General features: G+C 59.2%; 1 protein-coding gene across 5 annotated transcripts; it reads left to right on the forward strand.

Annotated features, from left to right (window-relative positions):
- Window positions 1-852: 852 nt before the first annotated feature.
- Window positions 853-14,129, forward strand: Ccdc88b (coiled-coil and HOOK domain protein 88B). 5 transcript variants are annotated; one of them, XM_087205229.1, is made up of 27 exons: window positions 853-1,006; window positions 1,251-1,396; window positions 1,514-1,625; window positions 1,708-1,777; window positions 1,861-1,919; window positions 2,007-2,090; window positions 2,186-2,329; window positions 2,528-2,673; window positions 2,806-2,887; window positions 3,024-3,182; window positions 3,514-3,660; window positions 3,797-3,905; window positions 4,034-4,170; window positions 4,246-5,397; window positions 8,195-8,322; window positions 8,391-8,508; window positions 8,987-9,082; window positions 9,166-9,306; window positions 9,734-9,990; window positions 10,320-10,463; window positions 10,581-10,767; window positions 10,883-11,028; window positions 11,180-11,278; window positions 11,469-11,493; window positions 12,136-12,342; window positions 12,459-12,521; window positions 13,640-14,129. In XM_087205229.1, the coding sequence occupies exons 1-27, from the start codon at window positions 947-949 to the stop codon at window positions 14,066-14,068; spliced, it is 4,647 nt and encodes a 1,548-aa protein (XP_087061355.1). In that variant the 5' UTR covers window positions 853-946; the 3' UTR covers window positions 14,069-14,129. The 5 variants fall into 5 exon arrangements, with proteins under 5 accessions (XP_087061355.1, XP_087061356.1, XP_087061357.1 ...); XM_087205230.1 differs by having other exon boundaries at window positions 4,354-5,397; XM_087205231.1 differs by having other exon boundaries at window positions 11,469-11,653; window positions 13,640-13,879.
- The last annotated feature ends 875 nt before the right edge of the window (window positions 14,130-15,004 follow it).

Consider the following 15,004-nt stretch of genomic DNA (forward strand, 5'->3'; position numbering starts at 1 on the left):
CCTCACTTTGCCTAGTTAACCTACCTGATGGCTCCCGATTTCATGCCTCCTCTGGGATGCCTTCCCTGACTGTCCCACCAAGGTCACGTCCACACCCCTATAAAGCACCTAGTACAGGTGCAACCTTACATTTTGAGTATGTGGTTTGTAGGTAGCTGGCTCCCCAGTGTCCTGTTCATCCCATGGATCGGGGAGTGTGTGGCTTTTTCCTATGTCCCAGCATCTGGTACAGTGTCCAGCCCAAAGAAGGTGAGCCAGAAAATGAACTGAGGTCACACAGTGGACATTGGGGACCCAGGATGTCTTCTGGGGTCTGTGATATGAGCCGTTGGTACTGGCACCACATTGCTTCCCTCTAAGGGGGTTGTCCAACCTGCTTGTGTTCCAGATGGGACAATGAGGCCTGGCCAGCTGATGTTACCTACTCATACTCCTGTATATATAGAGTATGAGGTGGGGTGAGGTCAGAGGAGGGGGCCCACTCCCATTGAGTTCAGAGCAGGCTTTCTGGGGTCGGGGGCTTCAGAACTAGGCTGCATGGGTGGGGTGGTTTGGGTAAAGAGAGACATCAAGGGGACGGGAAAAAAGGATGAAACTGGCATACCAGGAGAGGCACATGTGGGCACCCAGACTCCTTGCTGCAAGACCTAGAGTCCCTTCCGTGGCCCTGGAGGGGGCCGTGCTGTTGGAAAAGCTAGGCCCAGAGATCTGAGGGACGCCCAGGAGTCAGGAGCACTGTGCCCCCAAAACCTGAGGGCCAGTCCTGCCCGAGATGCTGGGAGGATGGGGGATTAGGCAGCACCCAGGGGATGCCTGGCCGCTGAACCCGGAAGGAGGAAGCTGCACAGGGTGTCTGTGGCTCTGCCGGGATCCCCTCACGGGGACTTCCTCTTCCTCTCAGGGCAGGTGTAACTGCCACAGCTGGACGACTCACCCTGACCCCGACATGGAGGGGGGCCAGGGGCACACACTTGAAGACTTCCTGAGAGGGAGCCTGGCCACCTGGGTGAGAAGCAGGAGGGAGTGAGGGGCTGCAGAAGGGAAGTGAGCCAGTGACAGGCGCCGGCTGGGGAGGGTGGGCTGGTCATGGGGGTGGAGTCCAGGGGAAGTGAGGGAGACCAAGGGATGCAGAACCTGTAACCAGAGGCATTTACTGCAACAGTGGGGAAGGGGTGCCGGGGCTCACTGGGGCAGGTCAGAGAGCCCAGGTTGTGTTCTGCTGTCCAGAGGACTCATTCTGTTCCCCACAGGCGCTGGGACTGGCTGAGCTAGTGGGGGAAGCGGAGGAGCCTTTGAGGACGGAGGAGGAGGAAGAGGAAGAGGGAGTTCTCAGTCTGGAGAAGAGGTTCCTGTGGCTCAGCGATGGGGCCCTGCTCCTCCGGGTGCTGGGTATCATGTAAGTGACAGGGGAGAGCTGGAGGAATCTGGGGAACCCCTCCCCCCAAGGCTGGTGGCTGCTGTTAGGGAGGTGGGTCCTCAGTCCACCTCTCACCCATGCCCCCTGTGCCGGTAGTGCCCCCATTTCCCGATGGGCACACAGGATGGCCAGCAGCCACGATGGACCTGAGGCCTGTAGGGTGTGGAACCTGAGCCAGCTGTGGATCCGACTCAGGGAATTCTACCAGGTGGGGGTTCAGGAGAGGAAGGTGGAGTGGGGGTGGGGGTGCCCTACAGGACGGTGCTCCATATCCCTGTCCCCTAATCCAGGAGGAGCTGCAGTTGCTGGTCTTGTTGCCACCCCCAGACCTCCAGATACTGGGGTTTGACCCCCTTTCAGGTACTCTCCCCCACTTCGCCCCCTCCCTCTACCTCACCCTCACCCCCAGCACCCCTGTAAACCATCTGGCTTATGCCCCACAGGGGAGGCAATGGAGGGGCTGGGAGGCTTGCTTCGGCTGCTGCTGGGGGCATCGGTGCAGGTGAGGAGTGGAGGAGAGGGACGGGCTGAGCTTTGGCACAGACATGGGGGACCCTGCCTCAGTCTCCCTGCTCCTGTTTCCATGCAGTGTGAGCACCGGGAACTCTTCATCCGCCATATCCAGGGGCTGAGCCTTGAAGTTCAGAGCGAGCTGGCTGCTGCCATCCAGGAGGTATGGGGCAGGTGGATAGCCCAGGGCTGGCACCATCCTCAGTGTCCCTGCGCCACTCACTTTCTTCCCATGAATTGCTCCCCATGTCCCTCCAGGTGACCCAGCCTGGGGCTGGTGTAGTGCTGACACTGGCTGGACCAGAGCCTGGGGAGCTGGCGCCTTTGGAGTTGGAGATGTTGTCCCGGAGCCTAATGGGGACACTATCCAGGCTGGCCAGGGAGAGGGACCTGGGGACTCAGGTTAGGTTAGGGGACTGCAGGGGCACTGTGGATCCAGATATGAGGGGAAAATGGGGGTCTGGAGCCCAGGTGTGGGATTGGGGTCTGGGTCTTCACCTATCAGGGTTGTCACAACCAGATTCATCTTGTGGTGGTTGGGGAGGATGTTGGCAGACAGAGGATGGTTAGTACTGACCCTTAACCCTTGACCTCCTTCAGAGACTGGCAGACCTGCTGCTGCAGCGAGAGCAGGTTCCCTTGCTGTCTGAGGCTCCTGGCAGGGCTCCCGCAGAGGGTCCTTCACACCACCTGGCGCTGCAGCTGGCCAATGCCAAGGCCCAGCTGCGGCGCCTGAGGCAGGAGCTGTGAGTGCCTGCAGGCTGGGGTGGAGACCTGCAGGGACGGAGGGACAGGGCCTGGAGAGGAGGGGGCAGGCCCAGGAAGGGGTAGGGTTGCGGCTCCTGGACACCCTCCCCTCCATCGCCCCTTCTCTCTAGGGAGGAGAAGGCCGAGTTGCTGCTGGACTCTCAGGCCGAGGTGCAGGGCCTGGAGGCCGAAATTCGAAGGCTTCGCCAAGAGGTGCGTTCAGATGCCGCCACCCGCCGCCACTGTCTCCCCGAACCGGTCTCACTGCCCCCTCTAGCCCCACTCCTTCCCATCCCCCATCCATCTGGTCCGCGGTCGGCCAGGCCCAGCTCTGCGTCTTTTGGCCCAGGCTCAGGGGCTGTCCGGACAGGCCAAGCGGGCCGAGCTGTACCGCGAAGAGGTGGAGGCTCTGCGGCAGCGGACGGGACGCTTGTCCCGACTGCAGGAGGATCTGGGGCGCTGTCGCCAACGGCTTCAGGCTGCAGAGGCTTGCAAGAGCCAGCTAGAGGTGAGGAGGAGGCGGGGCAAGCGGAAGGCGGGGGCCCATGGGAGGGGCGGGGCGCGCAGGAGGCGGGGTGGGGGGGGTTGGGCCTAGAGTGGAGAGGGTCTCGCCTTTTGGGGAGAGGGCACCAGTCATGACCGGGAGCAATCGGTGAGGGTCCATGCAGAGAGGCGGGACACGCCCTCTTGAGGGAGGCTGAGGGAGGACAGTGAGGGAGGCCGGGAGGGTCTTGGCCGGCCCAGGGCAAGGGGCTTGGAACCCTGAGGGCCCTGAAGGCACGTGGTGGGGCTGGGGGTGCCTCACACCTCAGGCCACGTTCTTCCTGTTCTCCCACTAGGAGGAACGCGCGCTCTCAGGAGCCCTGGAGGCCTCGAAGGCGCTGCTGGAAGAGCAGCTGGAGGCTGCCCGAGAGCGCTGTGCTCGACTACATGAGACCCAGCGTGAGAACTTGCTGCTACGCACACGGTTGGGCGAGGCTCATGCGGTGAGGTCGCCTGAGTGCAACCCCAAGATCCCCTAGGGTTCCCTGTGACCTCTACTCTTGGTGCTCTGTAGTGGCCTGCACACCTAGCCTGGCCACAGTGGGGAGGGCTGGGCTGACTCTGCCCCTGCACCCCCAGGAGCTGGACTCTCTTCGGCATCAGGTGAACCAGCTGGCAGAAGAGAACGTGGAGCTGGAGCTGGAGCTCTGCCGGAGTCTGGAGCCACCCCCAGACTCCCCTGCAGAGGGTGTGTAAGGCTCTAGGGTGGAGGTGCCTGTGTTTTCCTGCAGCTGTGGCAGAGGGCTTCGGTCCTCATCCTTTGTATGTGGGGAGCCAGGGGGCGTGGGCAGATGCTGACCTCCCTCATACTTTCAGCACCTCTGCCCAGAACAGCCCCCTCGCTGCAGGATGAGGTGAGGGAGGCAGAGGCAGGGCAGCTGCGAACCCTGGAGCGGGAGAATCAGGAGCTTCGAGCCCTGCTTCAGGTGTTGCAGAGGCAGCGAGGTGGCCAGGTGAGTCCCGCCCACCATCGAGCTGGCCCCTCCCTTCCCTCCCTGGGCCTGACTGTCCCTCTCTTGTGCCCTCAGCTCCCCCTGCTGGAGGAGCAGAGCAGGGAGTCAGTGCTTCTGGTACTGGATGGCACTTCCCGGACACCCTTGGCTTCTGACCTCAACCCCCAGGGCTTCTTTTGCCAGGTGGGGGATCAAGACCCCCAGCAGGCTCACCCTGCATCAGACTCAGGCCTGGAGGGATCAGCTGAGAATACCCAGGCATCTGACTCACACCGAGCAGTGACAGAGAGGCCTTTCCAGGCAGCTGCTCCAGCCTCCCAGACCTCACACTTGACTCCCCAAGAGTCACATGCTGGCGTGGAGGCACAGAGGTCCCTGGAGAAGCCTACCTCTGGAGCCCCTCTCCAGTCACCCATTTCTCTAGCCCCATATCAGGGTCCAGAGATCAAAATTGAGAAGCAGCAGTTGCTGGAAGGAGAGACTGGGGAGATGCAGCCTCCTCAAAAGGAGTTGATGCCTGAAGCCCAGGGTCTGAGAAAGGAACATCCTGAGCACAAGCAAGGCTCCTCAGAGCTCAGCCTCTGTGTGCTGCTGGAGAAGGAGACTGTGGGTCAGCCACTGGATGAGTCCACCAAATGGACAGAAGCCCAAGGGCATGAATGGAGGCTGGAGAGAATGGTTGGAGGACCAGCCCCTCCCTTACCAGAGCAGACCTCTAAAGATGCTCCTGATGCCAGGGCCTGGGAAGGGCCGATCTCAGAGGAAGCCCTGGGTAGTGGTGTCTCAGAGCAGGATGCCCTCAGGGAGGAGTTAGCACTGCTAAGGACAGAGGCTGTGGCTCTGGAGGCTGAGCTGGAGGCCCAGGCCCGAAGGCTGGAGGCCCGAGGTGCAGAGGTGGCCCGGCTCTCTGAGGAGCTGTCCCACGCATGTAGGGCAGAGGCTGAGGCCCATCGGGAGGTGGAGGCCCAGGTCCAGGAGCAGGCCCGGCTGCAGGAAGCTGTGGAGGCAGCTGGCCGGGAGCTGGAGGCTTTGTCACGGGAGCGAGAGGCACTGGCAGAGGCGCTGGCAGCAGCAGGTCGAGAGCGGAGGCAGTGGGAACGCGAGGGGCCCAGGCTGCGGGCTCGGGCCGAGGCTGCTGAGGAACGGGTACAGGCACTGGAGAGCCAGGGCCAAGACCGCCTGGAGGAGGCTGAGCGGGAGCGCCAGGAGAAGCAGGCCCTCAGCGAGGTAGGTTGGAGCTCTTGCCACAGGAGTCTGTGGCAAATGGGGGTCCCAGGGTAGTTGCTGGGGTTTGGGGTTATGGATTCCACTGGTAGTCACTGAGTACCCAGCACCAAGCTAGGCCGTCCACTCTGTCTTCCTAGGACTCAGCTGATGCCTGTGGCTGGTGATGGGGTGGACCTTGGGAGGGGTAAGATGCCTAGGTAGGTACAGTTGTGGCACTCTGGCTGTAATAGTTTACTCACCTCCTCGCTGGTGCCTCCTTCTGTAAAATGAGGTTGCCATTCCCAGCTGCCTCTGGGGCAATCAGGATGTAAAGGAGCTGGCTCCGAGTGGGCAAAGGCATGTTGTAAGTGACCAAGAAATGGTCATTCAGGGCAAAATGCTACAAGAGCCCTAAGGAGGAGGAGCTGCTCTCTAGGTGGGGGCAGGAGGCTTCAAGAAAGAATGACCAAGATTTCATTTGGTGGGGAAGGATGAAGCCTTTAAGGGGCCCAGGAAGAGTGAGGCAAGGGGGCCATCTTTGAAGGTGTTGGGATTCCATCCCCAGGCAGGGAAAGTCACCTGAAGGTGTGGGCAGTCCTCTGTGGGGCTGGGTTTGAGGAGGGTTACCTTGCTTGGCAGGGAGCCTGGGGTCACCAGGAGGCACTGGCAGTGCTGAAGGTAGCAGGTGAGGCTGGCAGGGGCAGGGACAGTGATAGAGGGAAGAGAAGGCCTGGACACACTTGTATTCCTCCATTCTCACACATTTTACAGGCCATGGCAGACCCCGTACCAGGCTTTGGGTGCATGGCCATGAGCAGGCTGCCAGCACCTTGGACTCAGGGTGTGGCTCATCTGGAAGGCTTCCCTGAGCAGAGTAGAGGCTCAAAGGGTTAAAGATAGCCAGGCATGAGTTGGAGGGGTGTGAGGTAGGGCTCCAAGAGGTGAGGCTGAGGATGGGTTAAGTAGGGTTCCTGCTTTCTTCCAAGCTGAGGAAGGAATTGGGGCTTGTTTAACAGTTGGTCCATGTTGAGAGATGCCTCAGGGGAAGTGGGGGACACCACAAGGCAATGAGAAGAGTATTGGAGCCAGTGGGTGGCAGTGTGGGGAGTAAGGGCCTCATGGATAAGGAACAGTATTTCCTGGCATGCACAGCTTTCAGGTCTGCCCATTGTATAGACAGGGGCACTGAGATTCAGAGAGGAGGAAGGAATTGCCCAGACCCCTCCTGATGGCAAGGAGTGGGTAACACACGGTTGGGTTGACTTGGGTTAGGCCTTGTGCAAGGCAGCCTGGTGGACGGGAGGTTGAGGAAGGTGAGTTGGCAAGGGTGACAGGTTGTGGAGAAGGGCTGTCCCTGGGGTCCACTTTGTACGATGTGACCAAGGGATGCCGTCAGGCCAAAGGAAATGCATCACAGCTCAGATCTGCTTTTCAGCTGGGTGGCTTGGGGTAAGTTACTTCACCTCTCTGAGTCTTGGTTTCCTTACCTGTAAAACTGGAATAAAAACTATACCTGGCTCCTAGAGCTTGTAAGATAATAAATGGAGAGAGCTTGGTGCAGTGTTGGCCCCTTATGTGCTATTTCTGGATAGAAGGATGCCCAGAGGGCAAATGAGGGTAGGGCTGGTGAGCCAGAAGAGCTGGCTGTGAGGACCCGGAGGGTAGAAGAAGCTGGAGACAAAGGGAATTTTGTGGGGTTTCCGGCTTGGAGCAGTTCCTTGTGCTGCCTGGGTGTGGTACAGGCCTTGCTGTCTGGCTGGGAGGTCAGGGAACTAGGGGCTTCCAGGTTGCCCTGTGGGCTGCAGCCAGGACCTGCTGGGGCAGGGAAGGGCTCTGGGCTGCTTCCTTTCTTCTACCTCCTTTCTCTACCTCAGCTGTTCTCAGGCCAATGTGGCTGTTGGTGGCTGGCCAGGCAGCAGTGCCTTGTGGGACTTGTAGTTTTTCAGCCACAGGCCAAGGCCATGAGTATCAGGAAGAGCATTTCCTAGGGCAAGGCTGGTAGGGCTGTTCAGCCAAGATGATCATTCAACAGTAGAGGCTTGCAGGCTTGGTTTCCAGGAGCAGGATGTGGCAGATCAGTGTCACCCTTCCTGTGGCTTCATCTTGTCAGGGCCCCTATGTGTCAAAATGGTTTGGCCTACCTCCTGGGTGGGCACAGGCCTGAAAGAACCTGCACCCCTCCCTCCAAAATGGTGTGTCCCAACTGCGGATCCCTGTCACCTGTTGTCCTCCACTGTGGTTAGGCCTGTGATCCCCAAAGTTCCTGTCCTGCCTACACACCAAGGCTGGCCCCTTGGAGTGGAGGATGTTCTTTAGGCCTAACTCTACTGGGCCCCTGTTGCTCCCACAGGGCTGATGTGATGCTCCGTAGGGCACAGCTCCCTGTTCCTGGGCACAGGAGGAGCTATGGCCTCAGAGAGGTGAAGACCCTTGCTGAGTGTTACCTCTGACTTGGCCCAGGGGCCACCTTCATGCCCTGCCTGACTTACAGCAGGCTTTGCTCCCATTTCATAGGTGGGACAGTAGAGACTCAAAGAGTTAAAGATAGCTGGGTGTGGTGGCAGATACCTGTAATCCTAGTACTCTGGAAGGCTGAGGAAGGAGCACTGTGAGTTTGAGCCCAGTCTGAGCAACTGAGTGACTTAGCAAAACCCTGTCTCAAAATTAGAAAAAAAAAAAAAATTCTTCTGGGTGGCCAAGAAAGGACAGAAGGGACAAAAAGCCAATGTCCCATGTTCAGGCCTGACTCCAGCCCTCTTTAGTCTCAGGAAGGTGGAGGGTCATTCCTGCCTCCTGAGCCAGCTCTGCCTGCCCTCAGGAGCTAGAGAAGGCCATGCTACGGGGCCAGGAGCTGGGGTCCCGCCTGGAGCACCTGCAGCAGGACCTGGAGCAGGCGGCCCAAGAGCGCCAGAAGTTTCTTCGGGAACAAGAGAACCAGCAGCAGAGGTGGGAGCTGTGCCCAGGGGTGGCAGAGGGAAGGGAGAGAGGCTGGGTGCCAAGCCTTCTTCTGGCAGGTACCAGGGCCTGGAGCAGCGGCTAGAGGCTGAGCTGCAGGCTGCAGCCACCAGCAAGGAGGAAGCGCTGATGGAGCTCAAGAGCAGGGCACTGAAGCTGGAAGAGGAGCTGCTCCAGGTGAGGCTGGCAGGGAGCTGGGACTTGCCTGTCCCTCCTGCCAGCACACAGCCCACATCCAGGGCTGCCTATGCCCTTCTTGTCCCTGGATCCTTGGCTAGCTACTTGAATCATATACCCTCTGGGGCTTTTGGAGGGAGTACTGTGTGGAGAGTCAGGCAGATGGGTGGCTGTCTCAGAATCTGTCCTCAATGGACAGAACCTCTGCTTTTGGTGGCTGCTCTGCATCTTTGGCTCCAGCTGTACCACTTCCCAGTGGCCCAGTTACTGATTTTTTTTTTTTCTGGTACCGGGGATTGAACTTGGGTCCTTGCGCTTGCACAGCAGGCGGCGAAACCACTGAGCTAAATCCCCAGCCCCCAGTTACTGATTGTTTCTGATGCTCCAATAAAGGGGTCAGGTTCATTGGTATGGATCCCTGTGCCATCCCCAAGCCACTACTACCTCCCCAAATGACCTCTCAGACCTGTCCTTGCAGCTGCGCCAGGGCCCTGTGGGGCTTGCTTCCGAGGGGCACTCTGAGTCACAGATTGCAGCGGCCCAGGGCAGCCGGCTCATTGAGGTGGAGCGCAGTGTGAGTGTGGGGCTGTAGGGGAGTGGGGGGCGGGGTGGTGGCGGGGAGCTGCCGGGCCACTGCTGACCTCACCTTCCGGACAGAATGCAACGTTGGTGGCTGAGAAGGCGGCTCTGCAGGGACAGCTGCAGCACCTGGAGGGGAAGCTGGGGAGCCTACAGGACCGGGCCCAGGAGCTGCTGCTGCAGAGTCAGCGGGCACAGGAGCACAGTAGCCACCTACAGGTGGGTGGCAGCTGGTGCCTGTTCCCTGCTCGCTCCCCCTTGCCCTTTTGTTATCATTTTGTGCCATTGCCCCTATCCCAGCTCTCAGCCAGCTGCCCCACATCTGATCCCTAGTCACATTTACCCCTCTCCTCTGACCCCAGCCATGCCGGTCTTCACCCCTTCCCCAGCCCCAGCCCCAGCCCCATTTGTCCATCTCTGCCCTGGGCCTCCTGGCCTCCCCACGCAGCCTGGCCCCACCAGGCCCCACACTGGCTCTCTTCTCCCCTTGTCCACTGACTTCGGCCTTAGACTTCAGCCTCTTTTCCCTAGCCCCCGGCCTCTCTGCAGCTCTCTCCTTGTCTTCTGCCCTCTTCCCCCTGCCCTTTGCCCACTTTTTGGGCCTGGAGTCTCATCACCTCAAGTCTCCATTCTCTCCTCCTCCTAGGCTGAGAAGTCTGTGCTGGAGCTGCAAGGCCAGGAGCTGCACCAGAAGCTGGGGGTGCTGGAGGCAGAGGTTCGTGCAGCACGGCAGGCCCACGAGGAGGCGAGAGGGCAGCAACAGGCCCTGCTGCGGGACCACCAGGCCTTGGTGCAGCTGCAGCGACGGCAGGAGGCCGAGCTGGAGCGACTGCTGGGCCGGCACCGTGACCTCAAGGCCAAGATGCGGACGCTGGAGCTGGCCCACCGGGAGCTGCAGGGCCGGTGAGCCTCCCCCCAAATGCCCTGAACCCACTTGCCTGGACCCAGGATCCCTCAGCAGCTCTGACCCACCAGGAAGCATCGCATTGCCACAGCCAGCTCCTCTCTGTGACACCCCTGCATTGCTGTGCTCTCTTGAGGGTCTGGGATCCTGCACTTCTGGGCTGGGCTCACCTGTTGGTAGTGGTGGCACCTGGCATGGCCTTTTGCCCTGTAGCTTTGCCTTGGGAGGCTCGTGCTCAGGCGATGACAGATCCCTGGGTTCAAGCATCCCAGCATCCTCTTGCTATGGCCTGGGGCCCTGCAGCCTTCTTGGTCCCTTCCCCATTCAGGCATGACCAGCTGCAGGCCCAAAGGGCAAATGTGGAGGCACAGGAGGTGGCTCTGTTGGCAGAGCGTGAGCGCCTGATGCAGGATGGACACCGGCAGTGGGGCATGGAGGAAGAGCTTCGGAGGCTGCAGAGTGAACACGACAGGTACTTGCGCCTCAGGTTGGCACCCAGTGGTCCCATGTGAAGTAGGTTGGCTGCATTAGTCACTGTCTCTGGTGTGGGTTTCCTGGCTCTGGGAGAACAGCTGTCTTTGCCCCCAAGAGCTCAAGTGCTGCTGGCGGAGGTATCTCGGGAGCGCGGGGAGCTGCAGGGTGAACGTGGGGAGCTGAAAGGGCGGCTGGCGAGGCTGGAGCTGGAGAGGGCACAGCTCGAGGTACAGAGCCAGCAGCTGCGCGAGTCTAACCAGCAGCTGGACCTGAGCGCCTGCCGGCTGGCCACACAATGCGAGGTACAATGGTAGTGGCAGGGGTGGCCACTTAGGGTGGCTGAATGGAGGTCATCTGGGGAGAGTGGCCCAGGTATGCGTGAGCCAGCTCATCCCTGACTGATACCAATACCTGCAGCTGCTGACAGAGCTGCGGAGTGCCCAGGAGGAGGAGAACCGGCAGCTGCTGGCTGAGGTGCAGGCCCTGAGCCGGGAGAACAGGGAGCTGTTGGAGCGCAGTCTGGAGAGCCGGGACCACCTGCATCGGGAGCAGCGCGAGTACCTGTGAGCAGGCTGGGGGATCCCCCTGGGTGCCTCGGGAGGTCCCAGGAAAACCACTGGGGCTGACTAGCACTGATTGGTCTCACCTGTGGCAAGGTTGGCCATCCTGGCCACCCTAGGCCTCATGTCCACCCCTCCTTTTCCCTCCAACCAGAGACCAGCTTAATGCTCTTCGCCGTGAGAAGCAGAAGCTAGTAGAGAAGATCATGGACCAGTACCGAGTGCTGGAGCCTGGGCCCCTGCCCCGGACCAAGTGAGGACCCACCCTCCAGCTCCCCCGCTTCCAGCTCCAGGGTCTCAGCTGAGACCTTGCCACCTCACCCCCTCCCCTGTGTCCCCTGGCCCAGCTCAGGCACAGGCCTCAGTGAGGGTTGGCCTGGTCTTTGCCATATCTGACACAACCCTCCTCTTCTTCCTCCCTGTCCTGACCCTCTTGCCCCCAGGAAGGGCAGCTGGCTGGCAGACAAGGTGAAGAGGCTGATGCGGCCCCGGCGGGAGGGGGGCCCCCACGGGGGGCCACGCCTGGGGGCCGATGGGGCTGGCAGCACCGAGAGCCTGGGGGGCCCCCCAGAGATGGGGGGCCCCCCAGAGACGGAGCTCCCCGAGGGCAGGGAGGCAGATGGGACAGGTGGGTCTGGGGGCCAGGGTCTGCCTTCTCTATGTCCCCCCACGTACCTTCGGCCTCTGCCTCTCTGCCTGGCTGTGCCTGTGCCTCTGCCTGCCCAGATGCTTTTAGCAGCTCCTTAGTCTGGGCCCTGCAGGATCCATCTCGCTGGCACCTTCCTCTTACCCATGCTGCCACCCACCCAGTCCTACCTCATACATGGCAGGGGCTGGGGCCTGGGAGTGGCAAGGAGAGGGCATCTATCCTAGCAGCAGATGAGGAAACTGAGGCCCAGGAAGGGCAGGTGTCTTGCCCAAGGTCACACAGTGAGTTAGTGTCTGAGTCAGCACAGAGCCCAGCCTTGGGGGGGAGGGACTGCTTCTGTCCATCTGGCCCCTTCCCTGCTTTGCACCTCTCTCCCTGGCCCTGTGCACCTTCACTCACACTCTGCTGCTGGGGGGCCCCTCCCTGCACTCTGACACCCTCTGGACATATGCCTCTTGCAGGGGTCCCTTCACCAGCACCCATGCGCCGGGCCCAGAGCTCCCTCTGCCTTCGAGAGACCCTGGCTGGCAGTGGGCAGCGACGGAAACTCAGTTCCCGGCTTCCCACGGGGCGAAGCTCAGAGTCATTTAGCCCAGGGGATACCCCCCGGCAGAGATTCCGCCAGCGCCGTCCAGGCCCCCTGGGAGCACCTAGCACCCACAGCAAAGGTGAGGAGCCCGAAACTCCCTGTGGGCCCATCATCTTGGGTGAGGGGGCTTCCTTCCCATCCTGTGTCTGTCTCTGCCCTGGTCCCTGGGGCCAGGGTCTGCTTTGTGCCCATCAGGTGTGGAATGGGACGGCTCCGCTGAGACCCTCCAGGAACATGAAGCAGATGCCAACAGAGAGAGTGAGTGGGGTCTGGGGAGCAGTAGTATCTGTTCTTCCTGGGGCCCTGACAGTCCTCATCCATCCATCTTTCATCTGATGAGGATCTTTTACTGGGGACACAGCAAGGACATGCTGGGGTTGGGGTCACATAATAAACAGCACAGATACAAATAATCATAGCCTACCACAGCCTTGCCCAATAGAAGTACAATTTGACTTTTCTAGTGGCCTCATCAGAGAAAGGAACAAAAGCCCAGTGTGGTGGTAGACACCTGTAACTCCAGTATTCTGGGAAGCTGAAGCTGGAAGATCACAAGTTTGAGCCCAGCCTGGGCAATTTAGTAGATTATTGAGACCTTGCCTCAAAATAAAAAATAAAAATGGTCTAGGGATGTCACTCAGTGAGAAGGCCCAGGGTTCAATTTCCAGTACTAAAAAAAAAGGAAAAAACTGGAGGTAAAATGCATCTCAATAACATGTCTTATTTGTTTGGTTTTTCTTTTCTTTTCTTTTCTTTTTTTTTGGTACCGGGGATCAAACTTGGGTCCCTGCACTTGCGAGGCAGGTGGCAGAACCACTGAGCTAAATCCCCGGCCCCAGTTTTTTTGGTACCGGGGATCAAACTCAGGACCTTGTGCTTTTGAGGCAGGTGCGGTGCCACTGAGCTATATCCCTGGCACTATTTGTTTGTTTTTTGAGACAGGGTCTTGCTATGTAGTTTACTCTGGCCTTGAACTCACTATGTAGTCCAGGCTGGCCTTGAACTTTTCATGATTCTCCTACCTCAGCCTGCAAGCACTGGTATTATAGGCGTGTGCCACCACACCCAGAAATAACATATTAACCTCAATATGCTTAAATGATTGCCATTTCAACATGTAGTCAGTGTTAAAAGTCACCAGTGAGACATCTGACATTTTTTCACATTGTCTTGGAAGTTCGGTGGTCATTTCACATGTGAGTACCTGCTGGTTCAGACCTGTCTCAGCTATTCAGCCCCCCATGCAGCTCAGCCTTGGAATATTAGGGAGTGATAATACTCAGGAGCACTGGAGGGTGAGCAGGAGCTGCAGCATGTTGGCCACCTTGGTGGCTGTGAGTCCTAGTAGTGGGCCTGTTCTGAGTCTTTTCCTCTAGGCCTCAAGGAGCAGGAACCGGAGAAACATCCCCTCGCCACATCCCTCAGCCAGTGACACAGTGGGGACACGGAGCTTGGGAGTGCAGCCCTCTCGACACTGGAGCATTAGTGGAAGCCCCAGGCAGCTCAAGAACTCGGGGGACCAGGGCACCCAGGGAGAATCCTTGGACAAAAAGGCCTGGGTTCCCAGGTCCTCCACTGCCCACTCTGGGGTCCTTGGATGGAGTTTGGATCAATTCGTGGACAGAGGGGATGGCTGGTCCCCAAGAGTGGCCCCTTGGGGCCCTGGATCTGCTGTACAGCCATTACTGAGGAGGTGGTCTCTGGGGCATCCCCAAGCTGAAGAAGGTTGGCTGGAGTGGGGAAGAGCACCCCCTGTCTGGTCCAGATTGAGAGCCAAGACCCATTCCCTGAGGAGTGTGGCCTAGATTGCTCTCTCAGCCTTTGCCTGGACTTAAGGGACACAAGAATAAAGCTGAGATGCAACCACCCAAATCTGTTCTGTGTCTACTGGCTGCATCCGGGCACCTGGAGGTGTCAGGACTCCATGACCCAAGCCTCCTGGCCAGAGGACGCTACCTAGACAGCGGCAAAGGGCCCTGGAGGATGGCTAATCAGGCTCACTGAGGCCTGGAGATACCATGGGGTGGGAGGGGAATGACGGTTTGGGAAGCCAGCAGTGGGTGGGGCCTGGGATCTGGTCCTTTTTTCTCCTTCCCATCTTCCTGCTTCTTCAACTTCTCTCCCCAACTCCTTTGGGAGAGAGCCCTTTGGGCTCTCACAGGCAGCAGGCGTCACCTAGTGCCAGGGGCTGCCACAAGAGGTGGGAGGGATGACTGGGAAGGGGGACGATTAGGCTAGGTGGCAGGATGTGAGTCAGGTCACCTGGAGCCATCCAGGTGGGTGGGGCTGCCTAGAGCTGAGATGAGGCAGGCTCAATTGGGAGTGGGCTGAGCCCTGAGGCCTGGCCAGTCCTGCCTCCCTGGGGTGACTTGCAGCAGCCTTATTCCCTCCTGCTCCACAGGACAGTGCAGTCAGGTGACCCCTGAGCCTCCAGCAGGCCAAGGGGACAGCCCCTTCTATGACATTCTGTTTTTTAAAGAGATATAAATAAAATTAATTTTATCCCATTTCCCCCTTCAAGCCCCCTCCCCTCCCTATGTACAAAAGCTTTATTTCCATTTTTTCCTTCTATTTTCACTTTTTTTCTTGTCCCTTCCTTTCCCCCTCCCTCCTCCCTTGTTCCCCTTCCCATTTGAACACTTTCTTCCCATTTCCCAACATCCTTTATATACATTTCAGTCCTTATTTATTTTTTATTTTTTGGTACTGGGGATTGAACTCGGGACCTTGTGCTTGCGAGG

The sequence above is a fragment of the Heterocephalus glaber genome, unplaced genomic scaffold (genome assembly GCF_053883595.1).
Source record: "Heterocephalus glaber isolate CG9 unplaced genomic scaffold, H.glaber_assembly_v1.0 deba00000594, whole genome shotgun sequence".
Taxonomy (NCBI): Eukaryota; Metazoa; Chordata; class Mammalia; order Rodentia; family Bathyergidae; genus Heterocephalus; species Heterocephalus glaber.